The sequence below is a fragment of the Desarmillaria tabescens genome (assembly GCF_030435595.1).
Source record: "Desarmillaria tabescens strain CCBAS 213 chromosome Unknown EV420scaffold_3, whole genome shotgun sequence".
Taxonomy (NCBI): Eukaryota; Fungi; Basidiomycota; class Agaricomycetes; order Agaricales; family Physalacriaceae; genus Desarmillaria; species Desarmillaria tabescens.
Window position 1 is genome coordinate 1,277,560 of NW_026848302.1, and position 16,742 is coordinate 1,294,301.

Genomic DNA, 16,742 nt, shown 5'->3' on the forward strand with positions numbered 1-16,742 from the left:
TGGAGGGCCCGAGACGGATCCAAGGGCAAAATGCAGGTTTGCGTTCAGTCGTGGCGGTCTGTCGCAGGCACAACACGGACATTCCCGATTCGGACCGTTCAATCCATGCAAATACATCCAAACACTACGCGTATGCCGCGGCCCGTCGAACCCATATAAGGGCTGCGCTTTGTTGTTGCCTTACCTAACACAATTGTTTCCGCGGAACTTTTTCTTCCCGTCGTAGAAGGCATTGTATTTCATTGTTATTGTATTGTAGAAGTATAAAAACCCAAGCGTTTCCTTTCAGTTCTTCAGGCGAGCAGGTTCTTCCCAAGTGAATCCCCCCAGCAACTATCCCAACCGTTCTTTCTACCAACTACCAACCATTCTTTAATTCATCCTCACGTGTATACATGATGTCTTCTTCCACGAGTTCCCTTTCCTACAAAGACTCAGTCTTTTCCTTTCCTCAACCCGACTACGACCAATACTACCCGTAAGTCCGCCGACTGCCTTCAGGCCGTTTTGAATACACTCTGACCATGATTGCCGTTGTAGTGTTTCAAAGTCTGCTATGCGACTTCCGTCTTACACTCGTTATGTGGAACGCAGAGTTGTCAGAGCATGGAAGAAAATCACCGGCCTGACTAAAAAGCAGCACCGCGCATCATTCCTTCCTCCGAACTTCGTGTTCGTTACCCCATCGGCAAAGAGGCGGAGCATCAGATACGTCTATTAGGGCTGTTGCTGGACGACACTGTGTATCTTTTTACGAAGAATTATTCATGGGATTTACGTGGACTTTACACAGACACATATGCATTGGACATATTATTGGGACAGTATTACCATAGACCTATAATTACTGTAACTTAGATTCACTATATTGTATCCATCTGTTCGAGAAGCTTTCAAGTCGTCAGCGGGCTCTCAGACAATAATCACGAACAAGAACGAACCAGTTTCTCGACTTCATTCTCACATTGAAGTTCGGCTGCTTGTCGTGCCGTAGCCTCATGCAATTCCCTCTGAATGGCTGCGCGTTTCTCCTCCTCCACCTTCCGTCGCTACAAAAGTTCATCAAAAAGGGTTGTACAATCAAGATACACAAATCAAGACCGTACATCGGCGTTATTCTTTAAAAGCAGCCGGATCGCATCTTGGGTCTTTGACAACTTAGTCTGCAATGTCGTCACCTCGGAGTCGCGGGACCGTACCTATAAACAACGCCGAGGAGATCATCAGAAAAATGACACGAAAGGCTTACTTTCTCTTCTGATTCCTCTAGTTGCGTTATTAATTCCTTCTATGGACGATGTCAAACATGCCACCAGAGAAAGAAGTCAACATACTCTTTCATCGTCGATCTTATTCATTTCTTCCGTGATTTCCTCAACTTTTTCCTTCAGATATTCAATCTCGAGCTGGGCCTAACCAAATCCGGCGCATCAGGAACAAAACACGCCGTATACAAGGAATTGGCAAACCGCGTCAAGTTGCTTCTGCACCTGGAAATGTCGGAATGGTGAGTTTCTGTTGCACCGGCATTTGGAGATACTTACCTGTTCACATCCGGCGCAGCGCGGCGATGTACCAGCACCGTCCTCCATGTTAATGTCACCATTACTGGACGACGCGGATTGATGAGAAATGAAAGAGAGCGATGATGATGCCACGTTAAGATGCGGAGGAACCATATCAATATCTTCTTCGAGCACGATGGGACTAGTCGCGATCGCAACATTGCAGTACTGGCGAGGAGCATGGATGGGAGACTCGGGTATGTCGATGTCCATAGAACTACGGTGAAGAAAGGAGGAGGGCAGTAGAGCAAACAATCGGGATGCTAAATGACCAACGCGAGGGATGGATTCCGGAGTAGGATACGAGTGCGCTGGGATGATCATCTTGGTGGGTGTGCTGGGCGGGAGCCTGGAAGAACTAGCAATAGGCTCGACATTCATGCCGCTGTTTATAGTGAGAAGACCCGAGACATGAGAGAGCGATGTAAATCATCACCTTTCTACTCCTGGTTCTTTGGAATCCAGGACCATGCGATCGTCAGGCTCGGTGGACAATGAGCGTTCACGTTCATATCGCGCTTTGAACTTCTGTAGATCGCTATAAAGCTATAAGGAGTCAGACAGCTGTTAAAGCTTCGGGACAAAGACAAATGAACACACCTCTGCATAGAGAGGCCGTTTGACACGCTTTAATTTGGTCTTGAAGCAGTGCATATGAGCTCTGCGTTGAGCTACTGGGGATAGCGAATCATCTTGGCACTCTTGGATCACATCTTGAATTCTGAAAGGCAAGTCCGTCAGGGAGAGTGTTCCCAATATGCTGAAAGAACTTGCAAGTTTAATCCTGCTTTCCTGAGCCGAACCATATTTCCATGCATCTTCATGAGTCCCGTCTCGGTCTGCACCTATAATCAGAATCAACAAATACTGCAAGTGCTAGGAAACACTCACTCCCTTGATGACTGCAGCACGCATGTAGGTCTCGGATCGATGGCCCTTTCGTTCCCCAGCGTCTCTGCTTTCTTTGATACCTATATGTTCATTCAGAAACGGCGAGCCTCAAAGCATTGGTGATAATTCTATACTTCTTCCGATGATATCGTCTATGAGATTCCACCGCTTGTCTCTAGGACAGGATACCCAAAGCTCTGTGCGAAGACTCAGATGAGATTGGCGGTGAAAAACAGAACATAAAGAACCTACTCTGAGCATTGGTGGGTTGAAAGGAGCGTCTGGTCGTCTTGCGAGCCATTGTATGAATGAATAACGTCGATGGTAAGGTCGACTTTGAAAAAACTGCGGTGAGAAATTAAATGGGTAGTGTTCCAGCACTACTTTGATATGAAAGGAGATGAAAATAAGAAGGGAAGGGTAGGAAACGAGGCGCCTCGTATGCACGGTAATTTATACCTACGCCAAGGATCGTTCCCTTTGTGAACTGCTCGCCGCCGGCGCCACATTTATAATCACAACAAAGGCGCCTTTCACTCTGTCGAAGATATGCTCCGATTCGAACATTCAAGAATAAGATTCAGCCGTATACTGCGCGTCTGTCAAATTGAATCGAAGCAGAAAATCCAGAGACAATAAGCCAGTTTTCGAATTGATGGTGTCGGTGCAATGTCAAATCGTGCGATAACGCGTCACGATTGGTCAGACTCGGAACGTCGGTCCGGTACACATACGAGTTTACATATAAATCTGGGATTTAGAAGTTGAGACGGATAGAAATGATATTCGACCATACAACACATAAACCACACGACTGAATTCCCATGAGCGAAATCACGGTTTTTTCAAACAGCCTGGAAGTCTCAACACATGCTCGATACATCAATGAGAAACTTAAATACTCGTCCAGCGCCAATTTGGTCAGGCAAGTCCAGAACGCTACGAATGAGTTCCACGAACTGGATTAACAGCCTTCATTTTTGATTTGGTACACGCCGAAGTTGTGTCACAGTACTAAGTATACTTACTCAGTCCAGCCTTGGCACAGCCGCAGATACGTTGAAGATTAGGTCAGTAGTATTGTAACGATCAGCCTTTTGCTTTACGTTTTTGTTCTTATTGGCGTAGCTTCGAGGTGCAACTTGAAGTCGGAAAACATGACGGCCCCACCCGGTCCGACCCTCGCCAGCGGGCCGGTCCTTCCTTTTACGCGAGCTTTTCAAAGAATAATAACGCCGTAGCCATTGATTTACCATCCTTTTTATCTCCTATCTTATCGTCCTGACCGTTTCCCTTCATACGTGTACCTTTACTTACAATGAGCTACCGAGGTAGATTAGTTTGCGCTTATTTACCTGAGCTGTATCAGCAGAGGTGGCCAATAAATCCAGTTTTCCAGTTTTCAAACCGTTGCTTTTTTTTACTACTTACCAACAAGCCTGAGTCAAGGTTGCACGTCTTTTGGCCTTTATCCCTTCCCCAGTGCTCGTTCCGTCGGAAATTGTCTTATCTAATGGATACCTGGCTTGGTTCGTGTAAACCCTTCGAAGAATATAGTAACGGGACTGCGGATACTTACGATGCTTCAATGTGGTTTAGCAACCTCATGGTCACTATGTCGCCATGCCACACCTGTTTTATAATGGTAGTTTTTCTAGATTTCCTTCGTCTTCACCCTTGCAGACGAATACCGACGCGTTCATCGCATGAGTTAGTGTCATGTGCACCCTCCGAGTCCTAGAACGTCCGTACCCACCGTTTGTTTGCCATTCTTCGCGCTAGCACTAAGAGCTTATCCTGAAGGTCTGGTGCCGTACGTCTGATTCCAGAAATTCGAACTATGAACTCTTAGATCTCAAGGACTGAAACAGCTCTGACCGAGGCCGGTCTTCCACCATGTGTCGTCGAGACTATGAGTAGCTTGGAAGGGCCATTCGCAATACCAAGGCATGCCACACCTCTTATTCCTGGACCATTCTTCAAGACCACAAAGCATCAGTGCGGCATCATTTTCGAACACTCGCATTCCGAAATAGGGTTACGCGATATTGATTCCTCCTGTAAAAATCCTTCTGCTGCGGCGGTTTTTAACGTTTCTCCCGAATTGCATCCATAGTTGATCGCTTGAATTTTCATCATTAATCAGAATGAAATCTAAGGGTGCTTATGGGAGGGGACAGTTGAATGCTAGCGATTAGAATCCCGTTTTGGCGTTAAACGGCGGGAAGGAGCCCACATGAATATTCGAAGAAGTTGCCCATATGTATGTGACTGAGTTTCCACGTGTTTCAATCTGACATTCTGATTTCTGACCGAACTTCTTATATTCCAGGTATAAATGGTCTCCCCTTTCTAACTGTTCCCCCGCCCCTTCAGTCCTCCAGCCATGCGTTGGACAGTCGCTCTTTCCTTCCTCTCGTTCTTTTTCACCGTGAAAGTGCAAGCTTCGTCTGTGCAGAAAGATGGATTGACACTTCCCGACTCCGCCATAGATTATAGAGATGCCGTCAAGGATATTTTTCAAATAAGCTATGCCGCTTACAAGTAAATTTCTTTACCCCAGATTTCCCTTCTGTTCTCGTTGACCGATTCATCATAGAACCTACGCTTGGGGTCATGATGATCTTACTCCTGAGAGCAAGTCGTATTACGACGGTCGGAACGGGTGGGGTGCTTCCATCGTTGATGCAATGAGCACTATGGTACGCTTTTAGCATCATACGTCCTTTGCCTTGTTTATCTGTTGGTGCAGTATGTGATGGGCCTGGATGTAGGCATTTTTGTTGCCTTGCAGCTCTTACATCCTTACTGAACCAATCAACAGGACCTTCTAGACGAAGCTGTTGGTTACGTCGGTACTATTGACTTCAACTCGTCGAAGACTTCCGATCATGTTAGGTATATCTATCTCCCTAGCGTCATCACTATTTCTCACTTGACGTGTCGACTCTTATAGTGTCTTCGAGACGACAATCAGGTACCTTGGGGGTCTTCTCAGTGTGTACGAACTTCGTGGGTCCAAGGATGATGTGCTTCTTGAGAAGGCTACGGAAGTGGCTGACAAGATGGCCCATGCATGGGTTGGGGTGAGTAGTACGGACTTTCTCTTGTTTATAGGTGTATTCAGGCTGCCACAGGATAACGATATACCCTTCGGTTTCATTGATTTTTCATCAAACCAGCCTGATATTGCGACAGTGAGGGGTTGCTATCTTTCTTCCCTTATTGACCCGCTGAAGTTTAACCATATAGTCCAATATCGCCGAAGCTGGGACAGTATGTACAAATTCTACTATCTGTCTGTGCCGATTGTCATAACACGACCCTAGCTTATCATAGAGTGGGCCGCACTTAGCAAATATACTGGTAATGACACCTACCGTGAGCTCGCCGACAAGGCTATGCGTCATATTGCCAACCTGGTAAGTTGTCCTAATGGTCATTTTACCAGCCATTTCTGACATCTTCTATCATTAGGGTGCTCCCCTGCCTGGTAAGTATTTCTCATCTATTCACCCGAAGTAGGGACCTGAAGCCATCCAGGCCTGGCTGCGCAAGGAATAGATCCGTCTTCAGGCGAATTCGTAGGGGGCTACGTTGTAAGTCTATATGTAACTTCCTCCATTTTATAAAAGACTCACTAGGAATGGGAGACATGGGGCGGTGGTTCCGATAGCTATTTTGAATACCTCCTCAAGTACCCCCGACTGGCGAACCTCAATGATACTCTCTACATCGACACTTGGGTGACGGCTATAGATTCTTCCATAAGGTATCTGCTTAGAGTAAGCCCTCATACTTAGGCATTCATATGGCACTGCTCAGTCCTTTTGCGTACAGCGCTCAACGGTCGGAGAGCATCTCTACACCTGCGACTATGATGCAGCATCGTCAGAGTATGAAAACGTCGGCTCACACTTGGCTTGCTTCCATGCAGGCAATTGGTTATACGGTGCATACATTTCAGCTCCCGCTTTTCAAAATGATGCCCTAATTTCATATCCAGGTGGAACCTTACTCGGGAATGACACCATTGTGGGCACTGCCCTAGAACTGTTAGAAGGATGTTGGAATACATATGCAAGTACAGCGTGCGTGTCGCTTTAGTCCTTGTAGTCGTGCCATTCTCATATCTTTCACCGCTAGTACCGGGATCGGGCCGGAAGCCTTCGCTTATATTACTCCTGGTGGGAACATCAGTTCTCTTTCATCCGATCAACAATCGTTTTACGACGAACACGGATTCTACATCACTTCCTCGTACTATATACTCCGGCCCGAAGTTCTAGAGTCTAACTTTTACGCCTGGAGAATTACAGGCGACACAAAGTACCTAGATCGAGCAGCCAGTGCGGTCGATAGCTTCAAAAAGTATCTATCAGCGGCCGTTGCATATGATGGGATATATGATGTAGACAGCACGTCTTCCAGGAAGGTCGATGATATGGAGAGCTTCTGGTTCGCTGAAGTCTTGAAGTATCTGTGGGTACTTGTTAGTTTCTCATACGTAAAGCACTGATTTTTTCTGGTGAAGATATCTGACATTCGATGATCCGGCAAATATCAATATTAATGACTGTTAGTGATCATTCTATATTTCAAGGAGTGCGCTGTATGAGCCTAACCGTGGGGTTTCAGATGTCTTTAATACGGAAGCACACCCCTTCAAGGCACCGGCTGCTCAACCGACATATGATTCCGGGTCTTTGACTACCAGTATTACTTCGGTGTTCAAGACTGTTAGTGGGGTTCTACCGGTTGTCAGTCCCAATGTGCGTGTATCAGGGGATGAAGTCTGATTACGACGGTTGTCACTTGGACAAATTAACAAACAAAATCTTTCTTTTCCATTGTTCACTCCTTTGTACTTACTCCCAATATACACATAGCTTTGAAGGTGTCATTGCCAGAGGGTTGAGCTGTAGCCTAATTCGCAAAACATCCTGTGTTCACTGCGGTAGCCAATCTCCAGTTTGGATCAACTTCACTTTTTCTTTGGACGATCATTGTCCCTATGTGCCCCTGCGCAGGGTTTTGTGTGGCAAGTAAATATCTCCTTTGCTATCCTCTGACATGGCCTAAAAACAACGGCAGTAGTCAATACCATCATTCAGAACACTATTGGGACAGGTGTGTTTGGCATCCGAGAAAGTGAGCCTAACATGCTGTGACTCGTCTTCTCTGCATGATATTTTTCTAGAAAATGGGGGAGACTAATTAGAAGTCGCAGCATCTTCAAGATACCTTTTGTCCCTTCCGAGAAGGATCCGACTCCAGCTGTCAACAGCTGTGCAGACTGTAGTGATAACATCGCATGACTCCACACATGATGCGTGTTACCCGCAGGGACGAGCAAACCAATTGTTTCATCGTGTAAAAGTGAAATAGCTCTTGAGCGCTATAAGGTCCGGCCCTGACTCTGCTTCGTGATAATCACTTCTACGGTACTACTGTTGAAGAATACACATAACAATCATGTTCGTCCCATTTATTACGGCGCGAATGCAAAGACGTGCTGGTGGGGGAGGCGGCGGTGGGAGCACCGGTGGAGGAAGTAAAGGCGGTTCAGGTTCGACTTCGAAGAGTGGAAGCGGGACAGGAAGTTCGAGCAGCAGTGGTGGAAGCAAAGGGTCTAGTGGCGGTAGCTCATCCGGTAGCAATGGAGGTTCCAGCAATGGGAAGGTCAGCAGCGTGTCTGCCGGAGGAACTTCCAAAGCTGCTTCTTCGTATAGCAGAGGCGGAGGATCGATTTCAACTATTCCTTCTGGTCAGCTATTCGCTGGGCGTAGCATCGGTGGGGGTACGCGAGACCAAGTATTTGGAACGAGGCATGTTCCCATTTCGTGTATCCTGGAGGCTTCCTGACGCGTCCTTTGCCGCAGAACATATGGAAGTGGATATCCAGGAACATCTGGACGCGGCGTGGCTGGGCGTGGATTCCCGTTTTATTTCTGGCCAGTAGTCTGGGGAGGAGCTGTTAGTGCAGGCACAGCTCCTTATTTGCATTCAGATGAGGTAGGTACCTGTAATGTTGTCGGGCGTGCTGTATATACTGATCATACGGTATGATTCAGTACGGCCTCCCAGACAATAGCAGTCGCCCTGGTGGTCCGATGGTGTCAGTGACGTTCAATTCAAGCGCCGGGGGTTCGTCGACGTTCCACGTCGTCTCCGATAACCAAACCGTGACGAGCCTCATCAGCGATATAACCGGGAACTGCTCGTCACTATTCAACACTTCCTCCAGCACTACGAATGCGTACAACGCATCCGATCCTTCTGCACCTCAGCCAGAACAAGTTATTCAATATTACCGCGCAAGTAGTGCTTACCTGATGCTGGACGGATACAACAATACCGCTGTCTTTGAATCTGAAAACGCTACAGACGTCCCGCTACCATCGTGGGTCAATACCACAGCTATCGACTGTTTAAATCAAACGATTGGCGCTGCTGTACCTTTGGTCGATGCAGATACGCCATCTTCTTCCTCCTCTTCCATCTATTCATCACCGACAGGGAATCTTCCATACTCCAATGCTGCTGCTATGATCACTCACAGCCTGGGGACCTTGACTTGGAGTTGGATACTCCTGTGCTTCGCTGCTTGGTTGTAGCGGTCTTTCAATTATGCTCCTATACATGTATATCTCCATTTTTTTTGATCCGTCTACATATGTTTCAAAGGATAGCTTTGCTCACCGATTGCAATCATTATTGTAGCGCGCCAAATTTCAGTATATGCACTGCCTAGCGCCCAGTTCTCTTCGAGTCACCTGGAAAGGTTGTCTGTTAGCTCCTTCCCGCTTATCCGCCCTTGAATAAGACATTGCCTCACTGTTTTGGAGCGATCGACGTGAGAGGCTGTTCTTCAGCTACTTAGTATTAAATGTGTAGTCATTTTTTACTGCTTCTTCCACCTTTCGCATTCTGAACTTTCCACGTAATTCCTGGGACACATCAACAGGCCCCTAAGCAATGTATGTTCCCTTCGTCTCTACACCCAGAAGCGAGCCTCGCAAGTTGTACCGTCGGAAAGGTGGTGGTGGTGGTGGTAAGGGTGGAGGTGGCGGAGGAAAAAGTGGTGGAGGTGGAAAAAGTGGTGGCTCAAGTTCAAGTTCGAGTGGCAGCTCTGGTGAATAAAAATCTTGTTGTTGCCTACTACCTGCGAAGACTGATTTTATCACCTCAGGAGGCCCTAAACGTGTCCAGCCTATCAGTACAGGTGGATCTTCAAAGAAGTCCTCCTCGTACAGTTCAGGCGGGGGAAGTGCTTCGACAATTCCATCGGGGCAGCTTTTCGCTGGGCGTCCTCAAGGTGGTGCCACCAGGTCTCAGGTGTATGGTACAAGGTGTGTTTAACATTTTTCTTTTTTAGCGCTTGAAGTTCAAACTACGATGACTAGCATATACGGCAGCGGGTACCCTGGCACAGTAGGTCGCGGCGTGGTGGGTCGAGGGTTTCCCTTTTATTACTGGGCTTTGGCATGGGGCGGCCTCGTTGGGTATAGCGGTGCCGCCTATCTACACAACAACGAGGTAAGATATCAAACCTACCCATTATGAAAAAAAATCGGTGCTCATGCTGGACTGTCGCACTAGTATGGACTTCCGAACAATTCCAGTCGACCCGGAGGTGTCATGATGTCTGCCACCTTTCCTGCGAGCTCCGGCAACGCCACATTCCACGTCGTAGCTGACAACAGCACGGTCTCTTCCCTCATCACGGATATTAGGAATAATTGCTCGTCGGTGATCAATACTTCGTCTGCTTCGGGTGCTCCCATCGCATTTAACGATTCGGATGCGAGTACTCCGAAACCGGAACAAGCAGTACAGTATTACCGCGCTAGTAGTGTGGCTCTTACGGTGGATGGGTATAACAATACCGGAGCTTTGGATGACTCCGGAAACACGCCTAATACACCTGTTCCTTCTTGGGTCGACACGAATGCTCTTAACTGTCTCAATTACACAATTGGGGCCGCCGTACCGCTAGTGGATAGTGCAGGCGCGCGCTTGACGAATCCTTATCTGGGATTTCTTGCTTTGGCATGGGTTTTGTATTATTTCTGTTCGTTTTTCTAATGCGTGTCTTTATTCCTGTATACTTATATCTCACTATCGAGCATCTCGTCTTGTATTTTTACACTTTATTAACATACACGATCGTAGCATAGTATACCCCAACCTCGAGCATAAATGTTTTGCCTAATTGGTAACTTATTCGCTTACTTTAGTCATTCACGGGTGACCGTGTTTTTCCTTGATATAGTGATTATGACATGGGTTGCGATGCAAAATCAGAGAATAGTAACATCTCAGGTTGATGTCTATTGGTTCTAATACAACAAGCAATTATAATCTACAATGAGTCTCAGACGGTGGTGCGTGCAACTGATACAAATCATCGGCAGCTTTGATAATCTCCTCACAGAACTTGGCATTGGGCATCTCTGTCCGGGATGTGATGGTATATTGAAGTCGATCTGGCGAGTCGTTAAATTAGCTAGTTCCAACATAATAACTGAAAAGCACTTACCGTCATATCCGGTCATATATGCGACACCAAACCCATCAGGAACGACCTCTCCCCATCCATACACTGGGAAATGCTTCGAGAACACCGCACTAGTGCTAAGTACCCAATAACTCGACCTCATCACGACCGGATCAGTGAACAGCTCAGGTACCTCTTCGCCTTCCTGGAGCAGTCGTTTCAGCCCAAACAGATGCCGGTCGACACCGCGGCCCAGCCCGCCCTCCTTTGCCAGCTGTACATGCTTCTTTGTCGCCTTATCGAACAGCGCCTTCCTCACTTCCTGCGTGGCACTCGGATCATCCATACTCGCGACCCATGCATCCGACTCGGTCGTAACCACGCGAATAGCCTCGGTACGGCCCTTGCGGAACCTACGCGTCGTTGCAGCCTCGTACGTTCCACCCTTCCGTTTCTCATTTCCGAGGAGCCTACGGTATGCAAGTTGTACGATCATCTGCGCCCACGAGTCGGGGGACACGCCGAATTTCTTGATTGCGGCTTTACCATAGGCCGTGAGGTGGAACCCGAGTTCTTGGCTCTCTATAAGTTCTTTGGCGGCGGTATCTGCGGCGGTGAGCGCTTTGGTGAGGGCGGGGGTGACCTCCCAGTCCATGGGCATCGGGGTGAATGTCCCGGATGGAGTACCGTGGTCGAAGGTAGGGTCAGCGAGCCAGTTGAGGATGTCATCGCAGAGCCGAACGGTGGGAGTGCCGTCCATGACAGAGTGCTCGCCCATGATGCCAGCGCGACCGTTGTCGTATACTATGAATTGACACGGCTTGTCTACCCATCGGTTTCGTAGACCAGCTGGGGTGCCATTCCCAGTGAGATGTCCGTGCCAGAGGAAACGGCTGTGTTCGATAGCAGTTGCCGGAGTGGCACTGTCGAGACTGATAGTGAAAGCTGCAGAGTGGATGGTGGATACTATGTCTGCATTATGGGATGAGGACGTAAGTTCTATGTAGTCCTTTGCCCAGACATCACGGTTGTTTGCCGTCAGAATGCCAACGCCAGGATAATCGCCCTTGCCATTATCGTAGATGTATTGTATTTGCCTGTGTAAGTGACCTCCTAAGTAATCGGACAAAAAATATGGGAGAAGAAGCGCACTTTGTAATTTCCTCTGTACTCAAGATCCTACCATTGTCGGTCAAGTCGACCTTCCATGGCCTGTTATTCCGAAACACGACGATATGACCTGAATCACCGGTGTCGCCTGGCTTTGCATGAGTGACACTCCAATCAAGACCGTGGGGACCAGGGACACGACAACAATCAAACATCCAACGATACGTGTCCATGCAAAACGGACCCTCCTTGGTACCCTCAGCAGCGATCTGACCGCGTTTGAGCTTCTGTCTGAATATCATAGCACCGCGCGCGATGCCTGCGGCGCGAGCAGCAGGTGTCTGGGGCAAATGAGCGGGATGGTCGTCGAATCCATCTAATCACAGTGTTATCAACCCGATGGAGATTTCGGAATAAGGATGTGGCTTACAGTAGTACGAAACATAGACTACGACCTGCAACTCCGGTTAAGTGATGACACGACCGAAAACGTACGAGAGTGTTTACCGGATCCCTGTACCCAAGATACCCGCCGTCGTCCCACCATTCTTCGAGCCAGTGCTCCGTCTCATCGTAGCGTTTTTTGAGCCTAGCTTGCAAGACCTCGCCAATTCCTCCGGGCTTACCAAACTCGTCCACCTTCCTGGCGGCCGCGTCGTACTCATCTTTCGACCACGCAATAGGTCGGAGACTCTCCTTAAGCTTGGAGAGCGTGTATGGGAGATCGACGACGGGCAGCTTCGGGAGGGCGAGCTGGGCAGGCGAGTGGGTCGTCCCGTTCGTCGGGGCGGCAGCTTTCCAGTTCTTGGGGCGCGACATGGTAGAGAAAGGTCGACGTAGAGGAGAGAAAAGCCTGATCATGGTCAAGCCGGAATCCCTGGCGAATTAAAATGTGATCATGACAAGTGCGGGGTAAGAGGCTGATCCCTTTTTGTTATGATTTCCGGTTATCTAACGAGCCGGTTACCGGTTCGAGGGCCATAGTCGATCCGTATTAGTATCTAAATGCTTCGCGACCACCAGTTGCTGGAATATAGATGTAGAGGACGCGTACAAAAGGCAGTATGCAAGAGTGAGGGTGGGGGGGAAAGCTCATCCAATCAAATCAGGAGATGAAAAGGACGGAAAAGGGAATTCCCCTCATTTTAGTGCCTAGCAACCTCAGGTCTCAGGGACGTAGAACATTGTTACCTGCTCACTCCTGAATATTGAATATTCGAATCCTCTCGAAGCGGCTCTGAAATTCCTGCGGTTCACAACGCAGGATGAAAGTGGACGAGGAGAATTTTTGGGAGCTCACTCGATGTCTGTTTCGATCTGTTTACGGGATATACATCCCGTCTCCGCGAAGAGTCTTGTCCGATGTCATGTCTGAGGCTCCAAAGAGGTTTCAATCGATCTGTCGTAATATAAAACAGCCTACGAGGCAGTGCCGTTTTCTTATGACCCAGTCACTGGCGAAGAAGGTGCTGAATATGGTATCGTAGATGATTCCGACATGCATATGTAATGTTGCTGCAGCTGTAGTGACTGTGGCGTAGAAGTGTGGTATCTGACGCCGTGTTGAAGGGAGGTTCAGCCCGCTACCGGTTGCTTTCCTGAAGAATTGATATGCTTCTGGAATGCAGAAGGGTATTTTTGGAAGAAGTCTGCTTTAAGCGCTGGGAATAACCGGAGAAGTGTTCACATTTGGCGCAGCAAGGGTAAGGATTTTAGCACTGTGAACCATGATTGGTGTACACACTCATTAAATAGATAAAGATGCACAAGTTCCAAAGTGGAAAGTAAATCCGATGTCAAGGGATAGGTGTTAGTGAGAAACATTCAGCCTGGACCTAATAGAGAGATATCGACAGGCGTACGGCGCAGTGGGTGTTGAATAAATTTGCAAACACAAAGCTGCGGAGAACTGTGAGTGGATGGATCCACGGCGTCCGAGGATTATTATGGTGAAGAAAAAGGACAGGTGGTTACTAAGAAGGTCAAATGAAGGGTTTAAAGGGCAAGTTACTTGGATTCGGGGGACACGGAACGGTGTATACGAGGCGCAAAGGATTCACCTTCGATGGAACTGGAAGAAGGCAGTGCCGGGGGCATGATCGAACCGTGATATTTATAGATCCGGAGCCATCCGCGGGACAAGCATTTATATATTTTACCGACACCTTGAGCCCTGACAAATGACATACTAACAAGGCATGGAGACGGAAAACAAAACTAAGGGAACACAGCTGGATGGGATTGGGTCTGAGCGCTGAGATATTGAGACACCAAGAGCAAGAACAAGAGAGGAACGGCCTCAAAATTAAATACTTCGGTCGAACGGGATGGAAGGATAAGCAAGGACAAACACTTGGCATGGTCACAGCGTGGTATCGTGGGAAAAAGGGGATAATATAGGCACTCTTCTTTTGGTGGAGACTGTTTGGCCTTTTCTACTTTTTCCTCGTTGACCGTTTCTCGACCTTTGCAGGTCGTTCTCTACTCGCTGCCTCCATCTAATATCGTCTGGCGCTTCCACTCATTTTTACCTCTTCCTCATCATGAAGTTGCATGCTCTCGCCGCTCTTTTCGCTGCCCTATCGACGGCAGCTCACGCCCATACCCAACCTGAACAACGACATGCTAATCTCAAACGACAAGCTACCTCTTCATCTTCAACAACTTCTGCAGTATCTTCCACCTCGTCGGCAGCTTCAGCAGCAGCAACAGGCTCGTCGTCGTCGTTGTCGTCAAGTACAGGGACGGCAGTCGTCTCTGGCTCTGCCGTCTCAACAACAGCCGCAGCAGCAGCCAATACCGATGTTGCAGCCACAATCCTCACAGAGTCGGCCACTGTCTCTGGTGTGCCAGCTCTGACTGCACTCACCTTTGGAATGTCATCGGGCACCAGCTTCGCTGCTACGACGACTTGGGCGACAACGGCATCACCCCCAGTTTCAGGCGCTCCTTCCCTTCCAACACCATGTAAGTCCCGTGATTCACGTCTTCTTTCTACCGGTCTCTCATTCTTTGTCAGTTGTTTACACTGCAGGTGTATGGCCAACGCAGGACAAGGTCGCTCCTACCAGTGCGTTTCCTTCTCGTACCACTTTTTTCATCCTTCATTGATTTCCATTAGATTCCAGCGAAGTTCAAGCATGGCTGAAGGAGCTCGATGGCTGGGACATCCCCGACCTCGAACCCACTACCGACGGCACTTGCGCCAGCGATCTCGAGTTCTCTCAAGATGCCGCTAACCGCGGCTGGTGGACTTGCGGCGCCCATACCAGAGACACTGACATCATCAACTGTCCCGACAAGCTCACATGGGGCGTTAGTTTCGATGACGGTCCCGGTCCCTACAGTTCGTCTACTCGCCCTTTGTCTCCGCTCGCTTAATTTACGTTATAACAGCTCAGAAACTCCTCAACTACCTTCAAGATGTGGATCTTTCCGCAACCTTCTTTGTAGTGGGCTCTCGTGTCATTGAACGTCCTGCTGTTCTCGTTGAAGAATATATGAATGGCCACGAAATTTCTGTTCACACATGGGCGCACCCGGTGAGACTATGAAGCATGCGACTGCGATCAATCTCTGATCGTTTCATTTACTCTCGCAGCACTTGACTACGTTGACTAACGAGCAAATCGTTGCTGAGCTCGGCTGGACCCGCAAAGCGATCAAGGAAGTCCTCGGTGTCACTCCTACGACCATGCGTCCGCCATACGGTGATATCGGTATGGTGTCTTTCTTTGATTTGATACTTCAAGCAGCTCATGATGAACATTAGATGACCGTGTCCGCGCCATCTCCTTAGCAATGGGTCTGACCCCCATCATCTGGACAACTGCCGGTGCCTTAGGATCTTTTGACACTTTCGGTAAGCGCCAAACTCCGTCTTTGAATATCTCGAACACGATAAATTGACGTCTTTTAGATTGGGAGGTCGCTGCTGGAACGAAGACTGGCCCAGAGTGTGTGCAAGAATTCGACAACATTCTTGGAAACGCATCTGTCATTGATACTGGGTATGCATCTTCTCATCATGATATCGTAGATGCATGATGCTAACTATCTATGCCTTGCAGGATCATCGTTCTTGAACATGACTTGTATGAGCTCACCGTCGACTTGGCTATCGGCTATAACCTAGAGACGGCACAAAACCACAATCCTGCATTCACAGTGAGTAGCTCGCTTCTCGATGGTTAGAAGTACTAAGTCGTTCTCGTTATAACAGTTGAAACCCATCGGTGAATGTTACGGCATACCCACAACGGATTTATACCGGGAAACAAATACCAACGCCACTTTCCCATTTCCTAACACAACTGCTGACATTAATGGAGATGGCACCACCGATAGCAGCACAAGCTCTGCCGCGAGTACTGGAAGCTCTAGCGGTGCGCTCACCATCAACGTCGCATCAATATACACCACCTTCTCTCTCGTAGGCCTTGTGGCTCTTGCGAGTACTTTGCTTTAGTTAATTTTTGACCATTTTATGCACGGAACTATAAGCTGGACATTGCCACTTCTACGTCTATCTCCTTTTTACTTCGATATTCTATATTGGATACCTGTCGTGCCATGACAACGAGGTGACCGAGAGGTTTGTAGTCTTTGTCTTCAATGCAGCAGCTATTTACTGGTCTCGGCTTGTTGTAACGTAGCATAAACTACTTTGATGATGT

The 16,742-nt window shown here is 48.2% G+C and overlaps 7 protein-coding genes across 7 annotated transcripts; 5 read left to right on the forward strand and 2 right to left on the reverse strand.

The window, feature by feature from the left end:
• Positions 1 to 221: 221 nt before the first annotated feature.
• Positions 222 to 841, forward strand: EV420DRAFT_1507451 (uncharacterized protein). The gene has a single exon (XM_060471367.1). The coding sequence runs from the start codon at positions 557 to 559 to the stop codon at positions 719 to 721; it is 165 nt and encodes a 54-aa protein (XP_060337733.1). The 5' UTR covers positions 222 to 556; the 3' UTR covers positions 722 to 841.
• On the reverse strand, positions 842 to 3,127 carry EV420DRAFT_1507455 (uncharacterized protein). Its single transcript, XM_060471368.1, has 12 exons — positions 2,709 to 3,127; positions 2,591 to 2,653; positions 2,457 to 2,536; positions 2,340 to 2,404; positions 2,166 to 2,286; positions 2,002 to 2,111; positions 1,545 to 1,950; positions 1,470 to 1,490; positions 1,335 to 1,412; positions 1,107 to 1,288; positions 942 to 1,049; positions 842 to 890 (listed from the first exon to the last, which is right to left on the reverse strand). The coding sequence occupies exons 1-10, from the start codon at positions 2,755 to 2,757 to the stop codon at positions 1,175 to 1,177; spliced, it is 1,107 nt and encodes a 368-aa protein (XP_060337734.1). The 5' UTR covers positions 2,758 to 3,127; the 3' UTR covers positions 842 to 890; positions 942 to 1,049; positions 1,107 to 1,174.
• A 1,611-nt stretch (positions 3,128 to 4,738) lies between these two features.
• Positions 4,739 to 7,433, forward strand: EV420DRAFT_1507459 (glycoside hydrolase family 47 protein). Its single transcript, XM_060471369.1, has 16 exons — positions 4,739 to 5,000; positions 5,056 to 5,158; positions 5,209 to 5,226; positions 5,281 to 5,354; positions 5,413 to 5,542; positions 5,594 to 5,653; positions 5,709 to 5,732; positions 5,786 to 5,878; positions 5,934 to 5,949; positions 6,000 to 6,055; positions 6,110 to 6,241; positions 6,297 to 6,408; positions 6,463 to 6,547; positions 6,603 to 6,938; positions 6,991 to 7,034; positions 7,095 to 7,433. The coding sequence occupies exons 1-16, from the start codon at positions 4,843 to 4,845 to the stop codon at positions 7,253 to 7,255; spliced, it is 1,602 nt and encodes a 533-aa protein (XP_060337735.1). The 5' UTR covers positions 4,739 to 4,842; the 3' UTR covers positions 7,256 to 7,433.
• Positions 7,434 to 7,716: 283 nt separating this feature from the next.
• On the forward strand, positions 7,717 to 9,131 carry EV420DRAFT_1507461 (uncharacterized protein). Its single transcript, XM_060471370.1, has 3 exons — positions 7,717 to 8,284; positions 8,339 to 8,471; positions 8,531 to 9,131. The coding sequence occupies exons 1-3, from the start codon at positions 7,932 to 7,934 to the stop codon at positions 9,071 to 9,073; spliced, it is 1,029 nt and encodes a 342-aa protein (XP_060337736.1). The 5' UTR covers positions 7,717 to 7,931; the 3' UTR covers positions 9,074 to 9,131.
• Positions 9,132 to 9,434: 303 nt separating this feature from the next.
• EV420DRAFT_1743649 (uncharacterized protein) lies at positions 9,435 to 10,624 on the forward strand (the record flags this gene model as incomplete). Its single annotated transcript, XM_060480082.1, has 4 exons — positions 9,435 to 9,591; positions 9,649 to 9,808; positions 9,863 to 9,995; positions 10,059 to 10,624. 4 exons carry the CDS (start codon positions 9,435 to 9,437, stop codon positions 10,542 to 10,544), a joined length of 936 nt encoding a protein of 311 aa, XP_060337737.1. The 3' UTR covers positions 10,545 to 10,624.
• Positions 10,625 to 10,798: 174 nt separating this feature from the next.
• EV420DRAFT_1260810 (acyltransferase ChoActase/COT/CPT) lies at positions 10,799 to 12,885 on the reverse strand (the record flags this gene model as incomplete). The annotated part of the gene is made up of 4 exons (XM_060467027.1): positions 10,799 to 12,053; positions 12,109 to 12,442; positions 12,497 to 12,521; positions 12,574 to 12,885. 4 exons carry the CDS (start codon positions 12,883 to 12,885, stop codon positions 10,799 to 10,801), a joined length of 1,926 nt encoding a protein of 641 aa, XP_060337738.1.
• Positions 12,886 to 14,518: 1,633 nt separating this feature from the next.
• Positions 14,519 to 16,548, forward strand: EV420DRAFT_668669 (carbohydrate esterase family 4 protein). The gene is made up of 9 exons (XM_060483002.1): positions 14,519 to 15,033; positions 15,086 to 15,136; positions 15,188 to 15,412; positions 15,463 to 15,608; positions 15,668 to 15,785; positions 15,839 to 15,928; positions 15,986 to 16,076; positions 16,137 to 16,233; positions 16,289 to 16,548. The coding sequence occupies exons 1-9, from the start codon at positions 14,610 to 14,612 to the stop codon at positions 16,532 to 16,534; spliced, it is 1,488 nt and encodes a 495-aa protein (XP_060337739.1). The 5' UTR covers positions 14,519 to 14,609; the 3' UTR covers positions 16,535 to 16,548.
• Positions 16,549 to 16,742: the final 194 nt, after the last annotated feature.